At 44.5% G+C, this 22160-nt stretch overlaps 1 protein-coding gene across 47 annotated transcripts in view; it reads right to left on the bottom strand.

Moving 5' to 3' along the window:
- The window catches only part of CELF4 (CUGBP Elav-like family member 4), a 670311-nt gene that overhangs the window by 12804 nt on the left and 635347 nt on the right, over positions 1–22160 (bottom strand). For 8 of the 47 annotated variants that reach the window (XM_041471925.1, XM_041471971.1, XM_041471934.1 and 5 more), the window contains 3 exons: positions 16798–16863; positions 16479–16481; positions 15082–15162 (listed from right to left, as the gene is read on the bottom strand). In XM_041471925.1, the coding sequence (XP_041327859.1) occupies positions 15082–15162; positions 16479–16481; positions 16798–16863 (150 nt within the window). Of the gene's footprint in view, positions 1–8718; positions 8863–15081; positions 15163–15968; positions 15974–16478; positions 16482–16797; positions 16864–22160 lie in introns of all 47 variants that reach the window. The other 39 variants (XM_041471699.1, XM_041471775.1, XM_041471708.1 and 36 more) reach the window with 10 other exon arrangements.

Raw genomic sequence — 22160 nt, 5'->3', positions numbered from 1 at the left:
GAGATAATGGCACACAAATGTTAAAAATATATGTAAAATTGTGTCAGAGTGTTTTTGCAGATTTGCAAATCCCCTTTAGTTTTCAGTGAAGATAAAGATTTACTAGGTTTCCCTCTTCTTTTGGTGCATGGCCTGAGATTATGCTGGCAGAAAGGCTGCTCCCTGTACCTGCATGTGGAGCAGACAAAAACATAGCATGCTCTGCATTATTCTTAGACAAAGCAGGTAAACAGACTGGTCAGGTTTGTGGCAACTCAGATTAGGAATCCAAGATCAAGAAATAGTTTTGGATATTTCTCTACCTCATTGTCCCCTTGGTGAAATGAAGACACCATGGGCACCAGCAAAGTGCCATTACTTAGCTCTGTGAACCTCTCAAATGCTCTGCTGGGAAGAGTCTTAGGAAAACAGATGAGGAAATAAAAATAAATTCATATTCATGGCACAGTTTGAGTATCATATAAAAGGAAGGCTTGGGGCCAAGCATGAAGATGTTAGGACCTATTGAACAGCTGCTCAGTAACTAACCAGGCAACAGACTTCAAGATGGTGAAGTGCAGACCTGTGCAGTGGATGAGACAGAATGGGTGGATATAAGGAAGATAAAAATAGGTATAGGGGGGGATGGATGGCTGCATGGACTGACAGAGACTCATCCATGCTACAGCTTGAATTTTCCTTGCATCAGAGATCTTGGGACAATAAAAAATAAACCCAGATGCCATGGGTTGACAAAATGCTCTAGCGGGTTTGCAGTCCCACAAGACTAGGATGTGTTACCTCTGCACTCTGCAAATCCATCACTTTGAATTCAGAAATGGGCCTGCCCATTGGAGGGGTCATTATTCTGACTTCTGAACAGAAACTTCTGACTGGAATCAAAGCAGCACTAAAACTCCTCTTCTGGTATTAACTCTTAACTTTTATTTCTATTATCCAGATAGTGACCATTTCACTTTTGAATGTCACTAAGGGAGGAGTCACAATGACCCTGCAGTAATGAGTTCCTTCATCTAATTACCCTTGGAGAAAGAACATTTAAAATGATGGTGTAAGTGTGCATGTGAATAGGTACGTACAAACACACACCCATAGCTTAAACAAAAAAAAAAAAAAAAAATCTGGGTAGATTTTGTCACTTGTGGGGGGAGACGGACAGAACAGTGATAGACACATGGACACCCAGATAAATAGAAGCTAGATTCTGCTAACATATTCTTGTCTAATAAATTGTTGAGCTACAAAAGAAAGCAAAAGTCCTTGTGTACAATATATAGGTTTTCTGTAATGTGAGTTATTGGGAAAAGACAGAGCTGTCCCTTTAACTGGAGAGCTGCAAACAGCTGTTCCTTATGCATACATGCTTGCTTGGTCTGAAAGTTTTGGTAAGTCAGTGCATAACTGACAGTTAGATTTATCTCCCCAATAAGCAATCAACATTATAATAAAGGAAAAATGCTTTCAGTGCACCTTTGAGAGTGCATCAGAAATTAATCTAAACATCAAATTAATTATAGTTTGTAAATGAATAGTGGCTCACAGCCCTAATACTTCTCCCGCTCGTCCTCCTCCCCCTAAAGCCTCCTGCAACCAACTGCAATGGCTGGAGGTGCTGTACAGCAAGTTTGATGAACAGCTCCTTCTCTTTCTTACTCACACAACTCTTTCCTTATCAGCTGGAAGAGCTCCATCCTCACTCTGCAGATCTGAAATCTCAGAGCTTTGGAATAGGCTAGCAAATATTAAACTTCTGTGTCTCCTTCCCCTTCTCTCTGAGAGCTCAAAGCATCCCTCTGGGGGTGTCCTCCTCCCCTTGGATTAGTTTCCAGCTGAGCTGGGCACACCTTATGAGTCCCTCCTTGGCTCTCTGGCTGTGCCAGGTCCTTCAGAGTGGAGAGGACCACAACAAACCAGTGCTGATCTGAACTGAAACATACCAGGGGTCAGTCATGCTTAATGTGCCTGGAAAATAATTTCTGTTTTGTCTCTACTGTGGCAGTCAAGCAAGTGGCTTCTTCCATTGCTCTTTGAGCTGTGATCTGTAGGCTGTAGCCATATGGGAATGACAAACAGATTTTCCAGAGCCCTGACACAAAATGTATAGTCACTAGATCATGTGAAATAAAGGACAAAGCTAATTCTAAGGGCTACAGGAAGAAAGGATCAGGTAGAGACTTCCTTAGGAAATTTGAAATCAAGTTAATAGTAAAAAGAAAAAAAAATCAAACTTAATCATAGTACTGATAACAGCAACAAACAGAGCTACATGCCTCAACTCCTTTCTAATAATGCACCTATTTTGTGGGAATTTTCTGTTTACCAAAGGAAGAATCAGAAAAGAAACCCTTAAAGCTTTTATCTGATAAATAACTCTCCTCATCCATGAGTCCTAAAGACCTGTGCAAAGGAGTCAGTGTACTTTTCCAAGAAGGGGAGCCAAATCTTAACAGCTAGGTTGACCTAGCTGTGATCACCCATATGGGCTATGAACATGCATCTAGAATTTCTTTCCTTTACAACACCTTACTTCTGCACCTGCTCATTTCCTGGATGAACCCTAGGAGAGTTGCTGCCTTTTTCTAATTTTTTTTTTTAATTTTATTATTAAATGAGAAACTGCCATATTTGGCAGTGCATATTGAAGGCACATTGTCAGCAGGTGCCGTACAATATTTTCCTTATGTACCTCAGGGTCCCTTGTTCCACTCCTGTGTCTTATGGAGTGCTGCCAATGCACTTTAGACCTAATGTGCAATGCCCCTTGTCCCAGGGCCCTGTACAGCATTGCCAGTGTCCTATTCTCTTGACACATCTTACTTCTTTCTATTTCAGCTTCCAGATTGAAACTCTGTAGATCATCATGACCTGCCTGCTGCCTTGCATCTCCCACTCCACCTTTTTTGCCACCACACTGCAGCATTTAACTGCCACAGCATGTTTTTAATAACAGGATACAAGCTCTGCCCATCCCTCAGCCCTTCTCCCGAGCTTCACCCTCTCCTGTGTTCAGTTCTCATTCCTCACTGCTTTTCTCACTTTTAATCTCTCTCCTTTGTCTCCCCAGTTTCTTTTCATAAGCTAGGAGGAGTTTGGTAGGGATTAGAATTATTTAACAGCAAACTTAATTAACTATTATGACCCTCATCAAGTGATGTTATTTTATCTATTTTGGCATCTTCATATAAGACTGGATGTTTTTCCGAATGAAGTGGTCCATTAGCAAGTTTCAAATGCACTCCCTGCAGGAATCTGGAATGAAACAATCAATGTTCACGTTGTACTAGGAGTCAAATAAGACATTTCCTTTAGGACATATAAACCTATGGTCCTAAGAAGCCTTTGCAGTTTGTAAGATGGAATGCTCCTTGTTTTGTTTAATGTGGGACATTTCAAAAGGGGCTGGGACATTTTGTGGATGTGAAAGTGCATCTGGAATGTGCAGAAAAGGAGAAAAACGTATGCCACTTGTGTTTGCTTACACCTGTGGTGTCAGAGAAGCTCAAGCTGAGTGGAGGGAAACCACAGCATCTCTCTGGGAATAAGACAGGTTGTTCACAGCCTTCCAGAGTCACTGTCCCATGGGGAGAAACTGAAGCTGCTACAGCAATGGGTATGAAGAACAGGCACATGCCAAGGAGACATGTAGGGGACAAAGCAGGGACATGGAGCAGAATTGGCCTGACAGTGTCTGCTGCTCAATGGTGTGCAAAAAGTTGCCAGATCCAGGTATTTATTGCTCTCAGAAAGAGGTGACTGGAGCAAACCAAGTGTTCCAGTAAAGCAATTCCTCCAGCTTTAATTTATCCACATCTTATTTGACACTTTGGGATAACCATTTGACCTCTGCTTCTCCATCCATGTTCTCTTTTTTCTAATTTCTGACATATCTTCCTAATTAATACTGCCCAAGCCTGTCTTGCTTGCTCTCTTCTCTGTTAAAACATTTTTTCTAGAATATGTCTGTCTCTGTATTTCACTAACTTAATGTCTTCAAGTGCTTTCTTTAGATGTGTCTTATAAGACAACAGTGAGTGTTGCTGGGCTGTGTTGCAGCGTCACCCTATGACAGAGGTAGAGTTAGCCATGTGTGGGCAGGGTGAAAAATTGCCCTTCTCACATTGCCTACTTGCCTTAGCAGCCTTAATAGTGTTGTTTTACTGGAGTTCTCTTTTAGCCTTGTACACAAACTGTTCATATTTAAACTATCTACATAACTGAGAGGAGAGTTATCACCAGAACCACTGAGACCAGCACAAAGATGTAATCCACGTCCTCTGACATTTAGCACACCTACACACAGAATAACTGGCACACGTGTAGTGGGAATGTGAGAGACCCAGTGCAAACTCTGCCTTGTGCAGACACAAACTCTGGGTTCCTGCAGGTGTTGACATTCAGGCTGCTGCACACTTTACCTCCGTGCAAGTCTTCCTAGACCAGCCCACTCTGAGAATGGGAGTCACCGTCTTCGAGGAGTGTCCAACTAAGTGTAATTTTTCTCTGAGTGAGACGAGTCCTGCTGTGGCCCTGCCATTTCACTGGGAATTGACAGCACGGCCCAGTTGGAGAAACATGCTGGCTGCAAAAGGAGTGTGTGGGCAGAGGCTACCGGGGTCAGCTGGGCATTGAGTGAAGAACCAGTGAGAGAGAGAAGGGTAGAATGGGGAAGAGCTGTGAAGGTGAAATCACTAAGTCTGAATACAAGAATGGGAATAGGACAGTGCCTGAGAAGACACCCAAGGGGATGCAGACATGGTCATTGATGGAGGCTTAGGTCATGGGGGATACACAGGGTGTTGGTGAAAGGGAAGGACAAGGATGGTCTGCATTTGGGCATGTTACAGCATCAGGACAGGGACAGGAGAAAAAAAAAAAGCCAGAGGTTTGAAAAATTGTGAGAGAAAATGAAGGATTTGGGTCTAGCCTGGATGTGTGTGGCAGAAGAAAAGTCATAGGCAAAGAATCCTCCCAGACTAAACTACTTTTTTCAGTGAGAAGTCAGGGTTGTTTCTTAGGCAGCCTTACATGGTAGAGCAGGCAGTCCCACCAGGGAAAACAACAGACATACTTTGAGCACTTTCACATTTTATATCTGGTATTGGTGTTTACTGTAGCTGGCATTCCTCACTACTTCTTGTCAGCCAGGAGGCAGTGGCCTCTAAATTGAGAATGTCAAAACCACACTATGATTTCTTTAGCATGTGCAGGTGCTAATGGTTCTCTGCAGGCTCATGGACTCCAGAAGCCAGGAGAAAGGTTTGTTTCTGATCTCATTTTCTTCCTAATACTCCTGTAGCTGCTCCAACACTGTCCTGCCAGTAGTGGCAAAAAGAGATAAATTTGTGTTGAAAATGCAGGCAAGAATTCAGATGCAAATAATAAGGGGAAAAAAATCTTAGAATGGTTTGGGTTGGAAGGCACCTTTGAGTTCATCAAGTTCCAATTATCCTTGCCCTGTGCAGGGACACCTTCCACTAGGCCAGGTTGGTCCCAGCTTCATCCAACCTGGCCTTGGACACTTCCAAGGATGAGACATCCACAGCTTCTCTGGCCAGCCTGTCCCAGGGCCTCACCATGCTCACAGTCAAGAATTTGTTCTCAATAGCTAAGCTGTACCTCTCCTCTTTCACTTTAAAGCCATTCCCCCTTTCCTATCTGTACACAGTTTTGTAAAAAGTCCATCTCAGCTCTCTTGCAGCCACTTTAAATACTGGAAGGTGCTATCAGGTTTCCCTGGAGCCTTCTCCAGGCTGAACACTCCAATTCTCTCAACCCATCTTTATAGCAATGGTGACCCAACCCCCTGATCATCCTTGTGGACCTCCACAATTCTATTTTGACATGCTGCTCTACTGACTTGTTCAGTTTGTGCCAGCTGTTTACAGGTTGTTCAACAGTGAGACAAAGGCATCAAATAAAGTTTTTTATGTTCCTGTGGAAAAAAACATGGTGACATTTTTCTCCATAGAATTTTTAAAGTTTGTCTAAAGCAGGACTTCTTGACAATTTCTCGACAACCTGGGGCTAAACTCTGTTATAGCAATTTATTTGAGATCTGCTTAGCAGATATATTTTAAAAGGTCATATAATAGTGGAATATCTTTCTGGGGCCAGACAGAATTGTCCCCCCAGGCTAGCAGTTGGAGAGCTCTAGCTGCACTAAAAAAAAAGTGAAATAGAATGCAAATGCTGTGTTCTTACATGTTGAGTTTTGGGAAATGTTCTAGCAGCTAAGAAGGAATTTTCTTACTTTCAAAGTTAATAAAATACCTTATTTTCCTTTAGGAAAAAGTAATTTATTTTTTATTTAAATTTATTTCCTCAAAAAAAAATGCCAGCTTCAGTAGACTTAGCAAAACAATTGAAAGGCCTGATTTCCTCTAATAACTTTACATTTTTACATTGCTTTAAATCTGAAGGTCAGGAGGGTGGGAAGTTTTGAAAAGCAATGTAACCTACCTGTGATGGTTAGCTACCTGTGCTTCTGTTATTTCTATCCTTCTGGAGGCGGTGGATGTGGAAGCATAGTCAACATGTTTGTCTGAGACCAGCAGTCACAGCAGGCACTCAGCTCTATGGAAAACTAGGAGAAATCCAGAGACAACTGGGACTTGACACCTGGGATCCCAAAATAACTGGACCTGGGTATTTGTGCCTCAGAAGCAGATATAAGGTGACCAAGATGCACCAGCAATCTTTAATTCCTTCTTTTGCTTGTCTGTGTGCTTGAGTCAACACTTCCAAAGGAACACCTCCCTATTTCAGCCTTCAATATCCCACAGTTAGTTTTGGAGTTCACTTCACCCAACAAGCTGATGTTTTGTTTCTCCAAGTAAAACTCAAGAAAAGTTTCTGCTAAGCCCCCTCAGGTCCTGCTTAACTCTCAGCCTTGGTCTCACAGCACCTCGGAAGCAGCCCCAAATCCCTGCCGACAGACGGGGTGTGTGTTGTGTCCTCGTGGGGCCTTGTAGCCATCAGCCTTTGAACTGAGTGGGGATAAGGCTCACAGCTGTCCAGAAGGCTGCCATTTATGTGGAGAACCAGGCCCAGAATTCCTCTAAACATAAATGACAATTTCACTGTCAAAGGTTCATTTCCAATCTGTGGATCTCCTTGGAGCATCAGTTTCAGTGTCACCCAGAGCTGTGCTGGTCTGCTCAACTTGTTGTGAGATTTATGTATATACATATATTTGTAAAATTTGTATATAAAAAACAGGTGGGCTCTGCATTCACTGGGCCTAATTCATAGTTTTGAGTTCTAATTTGAATTTGCCAACTGCCTCTGCAAGCCAGACTCTTTGTCCTTCATTCCTCTAGCGCTGGAGAGCGCAGCAACCCAGTGACTCCTGGTGACTGGGAGGGCTGTGTCCCTCTCATCAGGGGTCAGGGTTCCTTCAAACAAAAGGGAAAATAGCCTGTTCAGACCCTCTGTGGATGGGCAGGAGAAACTGTGCATAGAGAAAGGGCACAAAACTCTTGAAGTACTCTCTGACATGCACTGTGAGTAGCAAGGGGATGAGGTGAGCTGTTCAGGAGGGGAAAGGGGAAGGCAGCATGGAAAGAAAGCACAGTGTGGAGATTGAGAGTGATTTTAAAATCAAATGAAAACTCCGATGAGTCTTAACTCTGGAAGTTTGCCTGAGAGACAGAATCCAGATTAGCTGCAAGTAACAGGAAAAGAAAAGCAATAGTTTGTTCTGTTGCACTTCCCAGGAAGGGTCTGCAAGAGGTGCAGGATGGCAGAGAATCAAAAATGACAGATCCCAGTGGTAGGCACATGGCTGTGAGAGATCCCCTGTCCACCAAGTGTGATGGGATCAAATGTGCCAGGGTCCCCATGCTGCCAAACTGCCAAAAGGGACCCTTAGGAGCCCCAACCTTGCAAAAGGTGGTATCCCAGTGAGAACCCAAACATACATCACTCCATGGCTGTTGGCTGGCTGAGCTCTCCCACCGTGGGTGCAGCTCAGGGTGTGCCTGCCTGGGGCTCACAGGCAGCTCCAGGCTGCGCTCCTTCTCTGCTCCAGCTGGTGGGATGGAGCCAGCAGTGAGGCCAGAGCTGTGTCAGCCAGGTGCAGCTTTCAAACCCAGCCTCTTAGCACAGCCTGTCAGCTGAGGCATGGGGTTACCTTGGCCCATCTCTATCTGCTGGGGTGCTGCCTCAGGTCCAGTAGGTCAGAACATGTCTGAATGTAATCTACCAAGCAGCCATCATCCCCCAGAAGACCAGGCTCTCAGCAGATGCTCAGCCTTTACCCCCTTGCAGTCTAATGCAGGAAAGCTGACTCTACAGCCCTGTCTTCCCTTCAACCCCAGGGCCTGTTTGTCCTTTGCCTTAGGTACAGAAATTCCCCTTCTGCAACAGGATGCCTCTGCTAATCTCATAATTTCACCTATGTCCAGCCCCCTCCATTTTTCTCCAGTTGCTTTAGTCTATTCTGCACCCTCCCCACCTTTACAAGTGAGGTATTTTCTGACCCCACCAGTGTCTGCAGCACCTTGCTGCTGGTGAGATGCCAAAACTTGACCTCTAAGCAGCACACACAACTCTGAGCATGAGACAATCAGGAGAGAAAGAAGGAAAGGGGAAAGTATTGACAGGAGTAAATTGAGAGAAATCATAAAGCTTAAGCAGAAAGAAAGCAGTTTGAAAGGTAAAGTATTCAGAGAAAGCCCTTTCCTGGATGAATCTAATTGTTTTGTTATCTTTACCCACCAAAGCATTTACTTTGGTTTGTCGCCCGATCCACAAACACTTTCGAGGAGATGACATTACCGAAAGGCAGGAACATCTGCATCAGCTCAGCATCCCCAAACTCCTGGGGCAGATGGTAGATAAACAGGTTACAGCCCTCTGGTCCTATCAAGAGAAAAAGAAGACCCATGAATGAAGAGAAATAGGATACGAGAAAGCACATGGTGGAGATTTACTTTGGCATCTTCTCTCTCTGACTGGTGAGTGGTCACGCTAGGAAGCAGCCTGTAGACTCTCAGAAGAATGGACAAAGCAGAAGACCAGGAACTCAAAAAGTCACCTAGACACTATGGTAACTTCAACAGCTTTCCCAGGACACCAGGATAAAATCTAGAGAGAGAGGAATGCACCAGCACATGTGGCCATGGAAAGAACAGAACGGAGGAATAAGAACACAGAGAATGAAAGAATATGGTTCATAGATTTTATTTGTTCCTCATAACCTCATTTAATCTGCAGGGTTTTGGATGACCCACAGTATCCCTTTCCTCTTTCCAGTGTCTGAAGCATGCAGAAGTTTCATTACCTTTCTTGAATCTGTGTGGTGACAATAACATCACACAAATGATGATAATAAGCAGAAAGATATGCTCACAGGCTCATCTTGTTCTGTAGAATTTTACATTCATCCCCCCAGCTCAAATCAGCCTGAAGACTCCCTCAGATCTGGACAGTTAGGCCATGTCCTCCATTCTAGAGCATTCTGCAGGAGAGATTTTAGGTGGATTTAAATCCAAATTACTAGACAAGAGGGATTGGATTTTTGCCTCAATCCTGTAACACATACTCTTACCAATTTTAGAGGGTGTTCTGGAAAACATCCAGAGAGGTGTCTTTAGCTGGAATATGAAGTTAAAATAGAGACCCTCAAAAAATATTCTGTTGAAATTGTATTTTGGGGCAGAAGAGGGCAAACATGCCTCTTGTCAAATAGCCTAGAATATAAATTTTCAACCTGACTTTTATTTTTATGCATGCTGTCCTTGAGCAACAGTCAAAAAGGTGCGTCCACATGGTTTTGTTAAAGAAAATTAAACATTTAAAACCCTTGCAGTGTTCAATAGCAGAAAACTGTATATTTTGATGAGACAGGGATTTTTTTTTCATCATTTTATTTCTAAAGGTACTTCCAGCTGCTGCCCAGCTCTGCACTGACCTCGACAGGTAACTCCAGCTCTGTTTGACTCAGAGGGATCGAGATGAAGGGGATACATTGTGTGCCCTTTGCCAAAAGGGTTAGAGGTCAGAGAGAAGGAGGGTTTCCTCCTTCCCCCTCACCCATGTGCCTACAGCCCTGTGACCTGACTCAGTCAACTTTCCCCTTTTTACGTCTGGGGCACAGTGTGGGGAAGGAAAAGGTTTTTTAATACTCTCGTTTTCTTCATCAGGGCATAATTACAGTGTCATAACACAGCAAATTACAACTTTGCCTTTCCTGTTAGGGAGAGGAGTTCGTCTAGATGCTCCCACCTTTTATTACCCATTACTCATCCCCCCGGCTGGCAAGAGAAGTACGGCGAAGTCAGGATTCTGGCAGATGCCCATTTAAAGCTCATTAAAATTCCTGGGCCTCAGCATGATTGAAGTCACAGGCTCTCCACATTTCCTTTTGGATTAATGGAAAATGAAGCCCTAATGAATATTTGCTAAGCACAATTTTCCCCACTAATTTGCTAAAAGGACTGTCATGAAGGAACAGCTGATCCTTTGCATCTTGTGCATTTCCTAAAGGTCATGAGGATGGTAACAGGGTTTCTTCCAAATGGGGGGGATAGTGGTATAGTGGGATAATTAACTAATTAGGCACCCGGTCATCTGCTTAGCCAAATTACTTTTGAACCTCAGTGGCCCATAATCAGGCTCCCCTATTTCATGCCAAGCTTTTCCAGTTTCCCCCCACCTCCCGTCTGCCTCTTCTTTAGTCTTCTCACTGGGCAACTATAATTTTTCCAATCCTTGCTGCCATCCATTTCCACACAATACAGAGTTATTGGCATAATAAGCTAGATATGAAACAGTCTGAAAGTGTTAAACAAACACTAACCCCCTTAGGTGTCTGTTAAAATTGAGAAAATTCTGCCCAGGAGCAGACTGCAGTCCAGAATAACAGGAAAAAAATTCATTCCTTCATCTGAACGTGCCCCAGAGCACTTCTGCTGTGGGATTTGAGATCCACATTATAATAAAATGGGTAAAATCTTGGCTTTGCTGCAGTCGGTGGCAAAATTCCCACTGACATCACCAGAGCCAGCAGTTTGCACTGTAAAACTGGCCAATTCTTTCAAAAATACCAGCTGCATTTCCTGCGGTCTTGGATGTGTTGTGCATGAGTAGGGAGTCTGCCTGTGTGTGCTGAGAAACACCTACCAAGGCATAAGGCAGACCAGGAGGCACGCAACTTTAGCTACACCACCTTTAGCCTGGGCTCAAGGAGAGAACAACCCTTAGTTCACCTTGAAATCAACTTTTCCTCACGTGACTCAGAGACCAAAAGGAGGGTGTGAAAGAGCAGGGACCATTCTCGTAGATCAGCTTCGCTCTAAAATGTGCCTGGGAAACCTGTGCTGTGGCTTCCCTTACTGACCCAGACATTCAAGGCTGAACTCACTTTGTTTCCAGTTACAGAGGGGTTTTTCCTAACTTTCAATGCTGAAAACTTCACTTGTTTCTGAGAAAAAAAAAACAAACAAACCCCAAAAAACAAACAGCAAAAAAATCAAAACCAAAAAAATAATTTTTGTTTTGTTTTGTCACCCCCACATATGAAATTACTGCCTTTAGAATTTAACAAGTGATTTTTTTGTTAAATCTGTCTGTAAGTTACCTGCCACAGCCAGAGCCCTTGGTAAAGAACTCACAAAACAATATCTGTCTTCTTCAGCCCTCCTAGCTTTTTTTTGGATAGGTTTTTGCCTGATTCAAGGTCACTTGGGCACTCCATAGAAGGCTGTGTGTTTGTGTGTATGGCTGTCTTGTACACTTAGGTATATTTTTATGAAACCAAAGACAAGATCATAAGGAAGAAATTCATTACTGTGAAGGTGGTGAGGTTCTGGAACAGGTTGCCCTGAGAAGTTGTGGATGCCCCATTCCTGATAGTGTTCGAGGCCAGGGAGGATGGAGCTCTGAGCAGCCTGATCCAGTGGAAGATGTCTCCCTGCCCATGACAGGTAGTTGCAACTAGAGGGTCTTACACAAACAATTTTATGATCCCATTTGTTTATCTCAGAATTCTTTAAAGATCTTAGTCAGTTCTCAGTGCACGAATGTAATGAGTTCTGAGGGGCTTGCTCAGGATACTGGAACAACAGAAAAAACACAGCTGGTATGGAAAAAATCTTAATAAAGACTACAACTCTCTTTTTGGAGAAAAAGTTCTTGTTTTGGACAGAGTTAATGGATTATTGGAGATGACTATACTTGGCAATTCAGGGCTGAATATAACAATAAAATTATTTACGACAGGCTTTACTTTTGTTTTGAAAAAGGCTATAGTGTAGCTTGAAATCTAACCCCCATGATACATTGTCAGAAAAAATGAAGTTTCATTTCAACACTGATGTCTGCCATGCCTCTTGGTTTTATGACATGTATACATTTTATGATATATATATATATATACATTTCTGTTCATTTATATACAAGGAGAACAGTTAGCCTTGATTCGGACAAAAAAGCAAGGAAAGCTTTAAGGACTGTACAGTATATGGATGTTCTGTAGATTACAGAAAAACTGTCCTGGATAATGGAAAAACCTGTGACAGGGGGTACAGAACCACATGGTGGGTTTGGCTGGGCTGAACCTAGGCTGAGCCTTTGACAAGCCATTGCTCTGCCCATGCTCCTCACACTTGAGCTCATTGTCAGTTTTTTAGCACAGGGAGAGCTGCAGACCCAGCCTCTCCCTGCCTGCCCACCTTCAATATATACCTGTTCTGACATCAGGAGCCCATTATTGCATCCCAGCACTGGGAGACAGTGTCATGAGGAAAGGCTATGATGAGGCTTGTTTTTCCAACAGTAATTAAAACTGGGCTAACCCACAAGGTTGTATGAAGCCAGGCTGCAGCACTGTATTAAGCTGCGCACCTCACCTCTACAGCAAACACTCAGAGAATGGAATTTCATTGCCTCTCCTGCTTGCCCAGAATGTTTGAGCACAGCATAGATAGGAGTTGCAAACTTGTACCAAGGAGTTGCACTTCCTCGTTTCAGAAACTACATCAAGATGAGTAATACAGACTTAAAATTACCTCCAAGTTTTGTGTGGTTGACATGGCCTGAATCAAGATTTTATCTTAAGCTTTGGTAGTTTTGGATCAGTTCCACCCTATACACCCTGTCAGCTGCCTGCAGCCTCAGTGCTCATGTGGCAATAATGACTCATCTCTACAGGAATATTGCAGCAGCAAAACGTCCCCGGGCTTGTTATCCAACTGGGATCCAGGAGTGGAGAGCTGAAATTGTCATTAATAATGTGATCTCTGGTGTTATTGTGGTGGTAGGGCTGGTTCACTAACAAATCAATGTTTGTGCACATCCTTGCAAACCTAAAATACCCTTCTCAGCACTGAGTGTTATTGTTATTATTGAGTTCCCTCTCACTGTGTTTTCCTGCTAAAGGTTAGAGATGCTTAAAGGTCCTGACCCTCTGCTAAGGGGGAGTGTTGTGCTTTACAGAATATTCCTCTAGCAAGAAACAGAGAAAGACGGAGCCTCTCAGCACTGCAGGAAAATGAGGAACACTGGGAATGGCAGCCTGCACTGGACTGGTGGTTCATCTCACATGGCTGTCCCCCAGCCACCCTCATTCTCAATGCCAGCTGCTTTTAGCAAGGAGCAGAGTTATGAGACAGCTTGTCCACTGGGTGACACTCACTCCTAACCCACAGAGACACACCATGCCTTGTGAACACAGGGGTCTACAGGCAGAGGGTCTTCAAAGTGTGCACCACAGCTTGCCCCTGCTTCTGGTGGTTCCTGGCGCAGCGCTTTGCTGAGCAATGATCTGCTCGCCATTTTGTCCTGTGCTTAATCTAGCCCCAGTAAGTAATAAAAAGCAAAGTCCTTCAGCATGGGGGAAACATCTCTGTAATGATACGATAGGTCTGTGCATCTGTTCTCACAGCAGGGACATGTACTAGAGCTAATCAGGAGCTGGAAGTTGTGTTCCCCAGGAAATTCTGACATAGGAAAAATTTAATTCCAAATTAGATGGAAATGACGACATTTCTAATTTTCTTACAAAATGAGATTTCTCCCCCAAAGTAGTTTTAGATCATCAGAATGTTTTAGTCTGATGGTGTAATCTAGATTCATTTCATTTTGACTCTTAGACTGTATTAAAATATTAAATGTAATTACATACATATAATAACACATATAATATAGACTATGTCTGAGTTAGTGATCTAATAGAGGATAAAATTTAAAATGTAACTATTTAAAATGAGAGTTGCTAAGCTGGAGCACCTGACTTTAATGTCTCACTCAAGCAAGCACACTCCTCCTTCTTGACAAAAGGGAGCAGTTCTCCTTGGAGGACAACTGGAATGGAACCACTCAAGTTGCCTCTGAGGACTCCACTGCTCCCCACTGACTGTAAAAGAAATATTACATGGAACAGTTTTCTCCCAAGGCATTTACATGCAAAAATGGTAGATTCACCTCTCCTTACTCTTCATGTCTTCCGTGAAGCCATCCAGTCCTGTGGAGTAGATTACCCAGGCAACTCTCATAGACATTGCAAAGAAATAGGAACTTTAGCTACAAGTTTTTTCTCGTCCTGATATAGGGATTTTGCTCTGCAAGGTCTGACTGATGTTTCCAGATTATCAGTGGAGGCTGAAAGGCTGAAAGGACTAGATCAGCTGCTCTTAATAGCAAGTCCTTGTTCTCCAAACAGCAGGTGTCTGAAATGATGTTACTGCCTTTTAATGAAGGGCCACTAGTGCTTTGTTTCCCATAAAGCTCTTTATTCCAATGCAATTGCATTTTTATCTGCATTCTTGTCTCAAACAGAGGCCCTCACTGGACGTTAATGGCTATGTTGCTAGCTGGTCTTTCCATGTCCCATGCACACCAGCATGCTTTCCTCCCAGGGGACTGAAGAGACCTCATCAGCAGTTCCCCACATGGACGGTCCACCACAGTACTGTTGGTGACAGTGATGCCATGCCACATATGGAAATGGAGAAAAACTCATTGGACCAGGCATTCAAAGCAATTGGGTGTTTAATGGATGCTCTAGGTGCACGAGGAGGGGAACCAATGAGATGGGGATGGCTCGCTGGGGTCACAAAGGAGGACATCACTTTCACTTACCTTCTCTCTGTTGCTGTGGGATCATGGGAGGTGGCTGTGGGAATGCTTGGCTAATCTGGCCATAAGCAGCAGGATAAGCAGCTAAAGGGGAGAGAAAGGGAAAAAAAGAAAGGACAGATTTCAGTGCTGGGAAGCAAGGAGCTTTCACTCCAAACCACCAGACCAAGCCAGACGTGGCTCTGCCCCTGTGTTTTGCTCTGTGAAGGGCCATCTCGTGCAGTCTGAGGTGTGGTGTAAGAGCTATGGTTGTGCTCCAGGAGGTGCCACAGCGCCTGAAGCATCCTCCCTCCCTCCCTCCAGCTCCATCAGCAGCAACACCTGGGCAGCCATGCATTGTAAAAGGGGGGCTCTGCTAAGACCACTCCCAGCAGAGATGTCCGACCATTCTGCGTGGCGACAGGAACACGTTCACCCGCGAGCTCAGCGCAGAGGTGCCCACGCTGACAGCCACCCACAGAGCACGTGCACACCTTTCCCCCACCTCACCTCTGGCACCCTGATTAACTCCCATGCTCATAAAAACAGTTCACACGTGTGTTTTCCTCATGTGCCCACAGGCTGTATAGGCACAGTTGCACATACACTCTCAGATATACATTTTCTTTCATGCCCGTAGAGTCTTCCTCTCTCTCACACAAACACAGTGGAAACAGTGAGCAGCAATTAAACAATTTTCCCCATCTCAGCTCCCCCACCAAGCAAACAAGGGGAGCCATTCACTACCACAGATGGTAGATGATGTGCCTTGCTGCTAAAAATACAGAGTATGGGTCGCTTGCAAGACCAGAGAGAAGAGGATAGGGGCCATGTGTGTGCAGAGGGGTTAATTAACAGCTCAAAGGGTTGAGTTGCTTCCCATCTATCAAACCTCACAAGCAATAAATGACAATAACTAAAACACCGGCAAATGAAGCCCTACATGGAGAATTAAATTAAGTTTCCAGATACAGCGCTGACACAAGATAATAGCCATTCCTCAGCAGGAACCCATGATTGCTCCAGTTACCACAGGAAATAATGACTTTGGGGTGGCAGCTTCCTTGCAACGCTGGCCATGGACACCTCGTGAGGGGAGGCTGAACACGGCAGGGTCGTGGTCTGCACCAGGTCACTTTGGCTGGTGTCAGTCCATCAACTGCAAAGGAGCTGTTCAGCATACAGGGCAGCTCGAGTGGAGGCTGAACCGTGGGGAGCTCTGGTGAAATCTGCTGGGAAGCAGGAGGATGTCTGGGTAGCTCTTAAGCAAGGCTCAGACTGACTAAGCGGGGCATGGCCAGTAGACACACCCTAAAAAAACGGGTGTGTGCAGGCATTCCATCTCCTGCCCAGCACTGGCAGCAGTGGCTCTGCAGGGTCTGGCTGCCCATCTTCCCTCTTTGCTGCAGCACTCAGGAGACCTGCTTTAGAAAGCGGCCTCCAAAGCAGTGGCATGATTTTGCCCTTGGGCACTGTGCTAAGGCAGACCAGACTCAGTTCTATTGATGAAGCTTTCCTGGGGTGCAGGTCAGTGGGAGCCTTTCCATGGAGATTACCTCCTTTGGGAGAGAACACCCTGGATGTCTTGATGTTTGTGCAAGTTGAATCAGGGAGTCTGTGGCCCCCAGCCTGTCCCTGTGCCAGTAAAAACCTCCCTTCCCTCAGCCCCCTGAGGTGTGTTCAGAGTGTAATGGCTTTAGAGAAGAGAAAGGTTTATTGGGAGAAAGTGTTAATACTAACGACCTGCGTACTGCTGCACTCCAGCGTAGGCTTGCTGCAAGGGGTCTGCTGCAGTGGGGCTCTGTGCTGTGGAGACACAAGAGAGACAAGGAATTAAGGGGTTAAAACATGACAGGCACTCTCCCCTTATCTTTTATCATCAATATGTGTTATGAAACAGACAGACCCAGGGGCTGAGGGTTGAAGAGGAGCAGCTCACTTGCCCTATGGACAGGAATGCAGAGAACCCCCCAGGATGGCTAAGAGGGTTCTGTCCCCCAGCCATCACCCTGTGAGACCTTGGAGCAGAGGACAAACAAACCTCTCTCCTCATTTCCCAAGCTTAAATTATGGATCTGCAGTGATCATGCAGATTTTTGGCACTAATCAACCCCAAAGAACCCTCATCTTAAGCCAGGACTAACACTGTGCTAGGTGCTGTGCAAACTCAGATCTCAGTGACAGCTACAGTCACATGAAACTTTCAATCAGAGCAGAAAACAACAGGGGCATAGCAGGAGGAAGGAGAAGAGAACAAAGCAATGGCTCCTGTCATCCCCACATCCCTTCGAAGGACTGTGTTGCTGCCAGGCAGCCCCCAGTGAGAGAGAAGAAGCTGCATGGAGGGGAGGGGGACACCACTTGTCTGCTCCAGGGAGGATGCTGTGAATCTCTGCATAAGGCATGCAGTCTCTTGCTGGCTTCAAAGTGTATTTTCTCTCTTTACAAGTGTGCATTCCTCCCCACTAAAACTGTTTATTTTTGTGAAACTTTGAAGTCTTGCTCAAATACAACCAAAGCTAGTTAAGAATTTTTTTTTCTTTTTCTCCTTTGGTTGATAGGGAGAAAAAAGAAATGTGTTAGATAAGCTCTTTATCTGCATCAATAAAAAATTTAAAGCAAAGCTTGGCTAAACCTCCAGTCCAAATGTCACCTTGGCCCTAATATTTCACTTCTGCTAATGAGTTTAATTTGTATTTATTGGGACTGCACAGTTCTACATTTATGCAGTCCCTCCAACCTATTCCTTGTAGGATGATCCCTTAGGGAACTGCCACTTTCCCACATCCATCCCACCTTTTTTCCTTCTTACCCGCACAGAGGTGTGGCTGGAGGCAAGGCTTGGAGGATGCAAAGGTGGGGGCCTCTTGGAAGGAAATCTGGTGCCATACACCTATCCAAGGAAAGACACTGACTGTATGGCAAAGTGTGGGGGAGGTTGTCATACGTGAGTATTACATACCCAAGGAACACGGATAAAGTGTTTTCTTACAAATAGAAATACCAGCTTGAAACTTAACTTTAAAGATCACCATTGGTCATGATGGAAACTTGCAAGGTCTTACACTTTTCTCCCAAAATACAAGGAGGAATGGTGAAACGACCAAATTTGAGGTGGCAAACCCAATTAGCTGGCTAAGGCTTGGAAGCTCCTGTTCATTATGGATATGACTGGATCATGTAGACTTTGAGGTTGGGGTAGTCATAGGAAGAAATAAGTGGGATTGCAGTCTTAGCTTGGAATGGTTTCCTGGCTGACTTTTGGCAAGTCCCTCAACACATGTGTATGTGAAATGGGAAAGCACTGTCTCACTGTAAGGATTTTCATTTTTTTACAAAACAATGTGTGGAGAATATGTTAAAACCTGTGGTAGGTCAGTGGCAGGCAGACTAGAGATTCTATACGACATTTTTAAAGAGTAGTTGTTCCAGGAAAATAATGGAGGTAATGTTTGGAAAACACAATTTTTTATTTTTTTTTTACATACCACTTTCTTCTTGAAGAAGAAACCAACTAAAGTCCATTCTTTTTAACCTCTGCTTAAAACTGTTTTCCTCATAAAACAGAATACTGGTCATATTGCTCCACAAGAAAACTGAACAGCTATGAAAAGTTGAGTTATACATCAGTTCCCTCACCCCTTTAGGAGAACGGATCATAATAACTTAGACCTTTCAAGTCCTGTCAGGTAGAAGATATCTCCTGAGAAAGGTGAGGGAACGTTTCTGAGAGAAACAAATCTTTTTTAAACTATGGTTTTACAGATTGCAGTTAAGGAAAGGATCTCCCATCTCTGCCCCAAAGGCAACTGTGCTTCTTTCATTGCACATAAGAAGAAATTGTCTCTGCTGCTCAGGAAATGCTATTACAGTATTTCCTTCCTCCCCAGATGAGGCTGATTTGGACAAATTGTTCTGCCCCCTGACTTGCTGATAATTAGCAATGGCTGGCACTTCATTGATACAAGAGAACTCACTAAGAAGGACCTGTCCTGTGGTCCTTTCCTTTATTCCCTGCCTTATCCTGGCACATGTGGGAGTTTCCTGACCTTCCAGCTATAGCTGAGTCTATCTCCTGGACATGACCATCTGGCTCACTGCAGAGCTGCTTTGCTTATCCCACCTGTGGATATCTCACCTGCCTTTGGAACCATACTTTGACCATCAGAACTAAGGTATTCTGCTTAGGAAATATATGCTGAGAATCCCCCACTTTTACGGTTAAATATTAGAGCTGAGTAAATAATTTATTTAAAGTGTTTGGGATAACAGGCCATGAAATGAAGCCTTTCTGCCTTCCACACTAGAGCTTTCAGAGTTCATTATTTTCCCGAGTATTTATGACTTGCCACCAAGGGTAATATCTAACTGAGTGTTTCTCGTGAGGCTGCCTTGTGACCCAGGTCATGCATGGGGTTTTGTCTTGGCTCACAGCACATGCAAGCCACTGGGAAGGTTACAGTTAGCTTTTCTCCAACCTGAGAATCCCTTCCTCATGGGAAAAAAATATTCTAAGTATCTGTTCTAACACACGGGGCCCTAAATGACCTGACCATCCCTGGATGCTCTTGAAAGGAGAGCTGAAAGCACTTCTGGGGGGGCAGCAGATCCTGCCTTGTGGCTCTGTTTTACTTGTAGGTTCATACCCTGCCTTGGCCATTTGGGAAAAGCCAAAGTTGTGGTGAGTCACAACCAGCAGGAATTTAACTTGACACCTCTTAAAAGTGATGACTTCTCTCACTGAAGGACTCGCTTTCCTTAGCTTGAAGACTGTGTTTACTCAGCAAATGAAGATGTGACTTCAGCATGGTGGACATGTCCATGCTGGCCAACACAGCCTATGAATAGGCAGGGACACAGGCTCCAGGGCTGGCTGGACACCCTTGCAGGAAGCCAAGGCATCCTGGGCAGCCATGAGCACATCTTCATGCTGCTGCTCACCCTGCCAGGTGAATCAGACCTAGCGAAGGCCATAGCTCCCTCTGCTCCCAGCTGTAGCATGGATGAAGCCATTCCTGGTATTGATCCAGGAATCTCAAGACAGAGATTAGACATTTGAGGAAGTTGTGGCCATGCTGTGTTCTGTAAAGTGGCAGCCCTCTTACATATTAATCACCTCTGAGGAGTTCATCAAGGGCTTGGTTATATGAGGTGCTCACAATTCAGAGTCAACCTACCACAGGGGTTAGGTGTGGCTGTAACCCACCACTTGCTAAAATTCAGATTGGAAGTTATGAGTATTTTCTGTATCTCAGCACAAGGAGACCATCAGCTAGGGTTGCTTTGTTCCTCCATAAGCTACACATAACTTCATGGCCTTCACATAGATCATTAGTGGGAGAGTTAACCTGCCTCAGTCACCCTTTCTCCCCATCCAGCTTACCAGTCTCCTTTGATACTGAAAATATTAGTTGAACACAAACATACAGGACTGAGGAAAACGCCTCAGCTCCTCTGAGTGTGCTGTCTGTGCCAGGGTGCAAGCCCACAGTGGCTCACAAGTAAGTAGGTGTACAAGGGCTGATAAGAGATGTAGATGAGAGACATGGATATCACAGAGCACCTTACAGCAGCTTTTGGACCAGCACCAGTATATCTCTAAATTGTATCGTCATCCAAAGACCTTGGATGTGCTGACTCTGTGCAACTGTGCCTAGGGAGAACATCTGAAACAGATTTCCTTGTGGCCAGACCCACGGAGGTGTTGTGTCCAAAACACAGACATTTCCGAGATTAAAGTTGTTGCAATGTAAATGCTGGGGATCAGCTGGTGGGGAGGAAAAAAAAGCAGAGAGGCTCCTGAGAGGCCAGAGGAGAACTATCAATCAATCAGCCCCACTGAAGTCCCTGTGGCCTTGCTGCTTTCCAGGATCTGGCCTTGCCAGGGCAAACTAAAGGTGTACCGTGAAAACAGGTGCTAATAGTAACTTCATTTGGCAGCTCAGGGCAAGAGCCTTATCCCTGGACATCTCCTCTATATTAATTTGATCATTTCCATATCTCCATGGGAAAAATCCTGCTCAGATACAATTGTCTCTTTGCAAGACAGTCCTGGCCAAGATGCCACAAGGTGACCATGGCAGATAACCTTCCATAAACCTGGAGACATAAAACAAGCCAATGACCTACTATATGGCCATAAATATAAATTTAACGAAGGCAGCACTTATTCATTAGGCAGAAGTCAAGAAATAACTCCCAAGTCCTTCAAAGAAAGTAGATCCGTTAATGTCACTTTCCAAATCCTCTTCCTGATGCCAAAAACTGAGGATGATTTCCCAAGTCAGCATGAAATACAAGTGCTTTAAAATTAACACCAGGAAACTTTCTTACTCCTGATATATCTCTAGATTGAAATCCAACTTTTTAAAGGGGCTTTCTGTTAGTGTTGGGCCTGACATTTAGCTTTTGTCAGAGAATGAATACATGGAGGTAGCAGAATGAAGCACGTTGTTAAAAATAAATAAAATTGGTTGAAGTGATATTCTATAAAGAATCCTTCCTGAGGTGTCACTAGCCTGACTCCAGTGTCTGTCCAAGACAAGCTGCTATATGGGTGCTCCAAGTGAAAATGGTTGTAGGGGACAGAGGGCTGGAGTCTACTGTGGTATTCAGGGGTGTATTCAGGAGGATCTGCATAGAAGTGAGTGGGCTGGCGAGGAAGAAGTATGATAGTTACAGCCTGAGCCAGCAAAAGAGGACTTCAAATGCCATCAGTGGACTATGGGACAGCCTCCTTGTCCCAGCTCAGGTAAGAGAAAGTCAAAGTGGTCTGCTCTCTGAAACCAGAGGAGTCCAGTGCTCCTGAAAGACAAAAGCAGAGCTTGGCACATTTTTGGCTCCTCAGATGCTCTGTGATTTCACTTTGGTGGAAGGAGTGAACTTACTCCTATGTGATATTCTCTCCGCTCCTTGCTTCTGATTATCTGCGCGTTCCACGACTGCCATGCTCAGTTCCATCTATTCCACTCTGTTTTGCACAGACACTTCCTAGATAGGTCTGGAACAGCGTGTTATGAGCTGGATCCTCAGCTTTGTGCTCTGCCCCACCTATTCATTCCTCGCACTGTCCTGGAGGTGTTCTCTCTCAGGAGCTGCAGCTT

The sequence above is a fragment of the Pyrgilauda ruficollis genome, unplaced genomic scaffold, assembly GCF_017590135.1.
Source record: "Pyrgilauda ruficollis isolate IOZ18807 unplaced genomic scaffold, ASM1759013v1 scaffold107, whole genome shotgun sequence".
NCBI classification, from domain to species: Eukaryota; Metazoa; Chordata; class Aves; order Passeriformes; family Passeridae; genus Pyrgilauda; species Pyrgilauda ruficollis.
The sequence above is the reverse complement of the archived record's forward strand: the minus strand, read 5'-3'. Positions and strand labels throughout refer to the sequence as shown.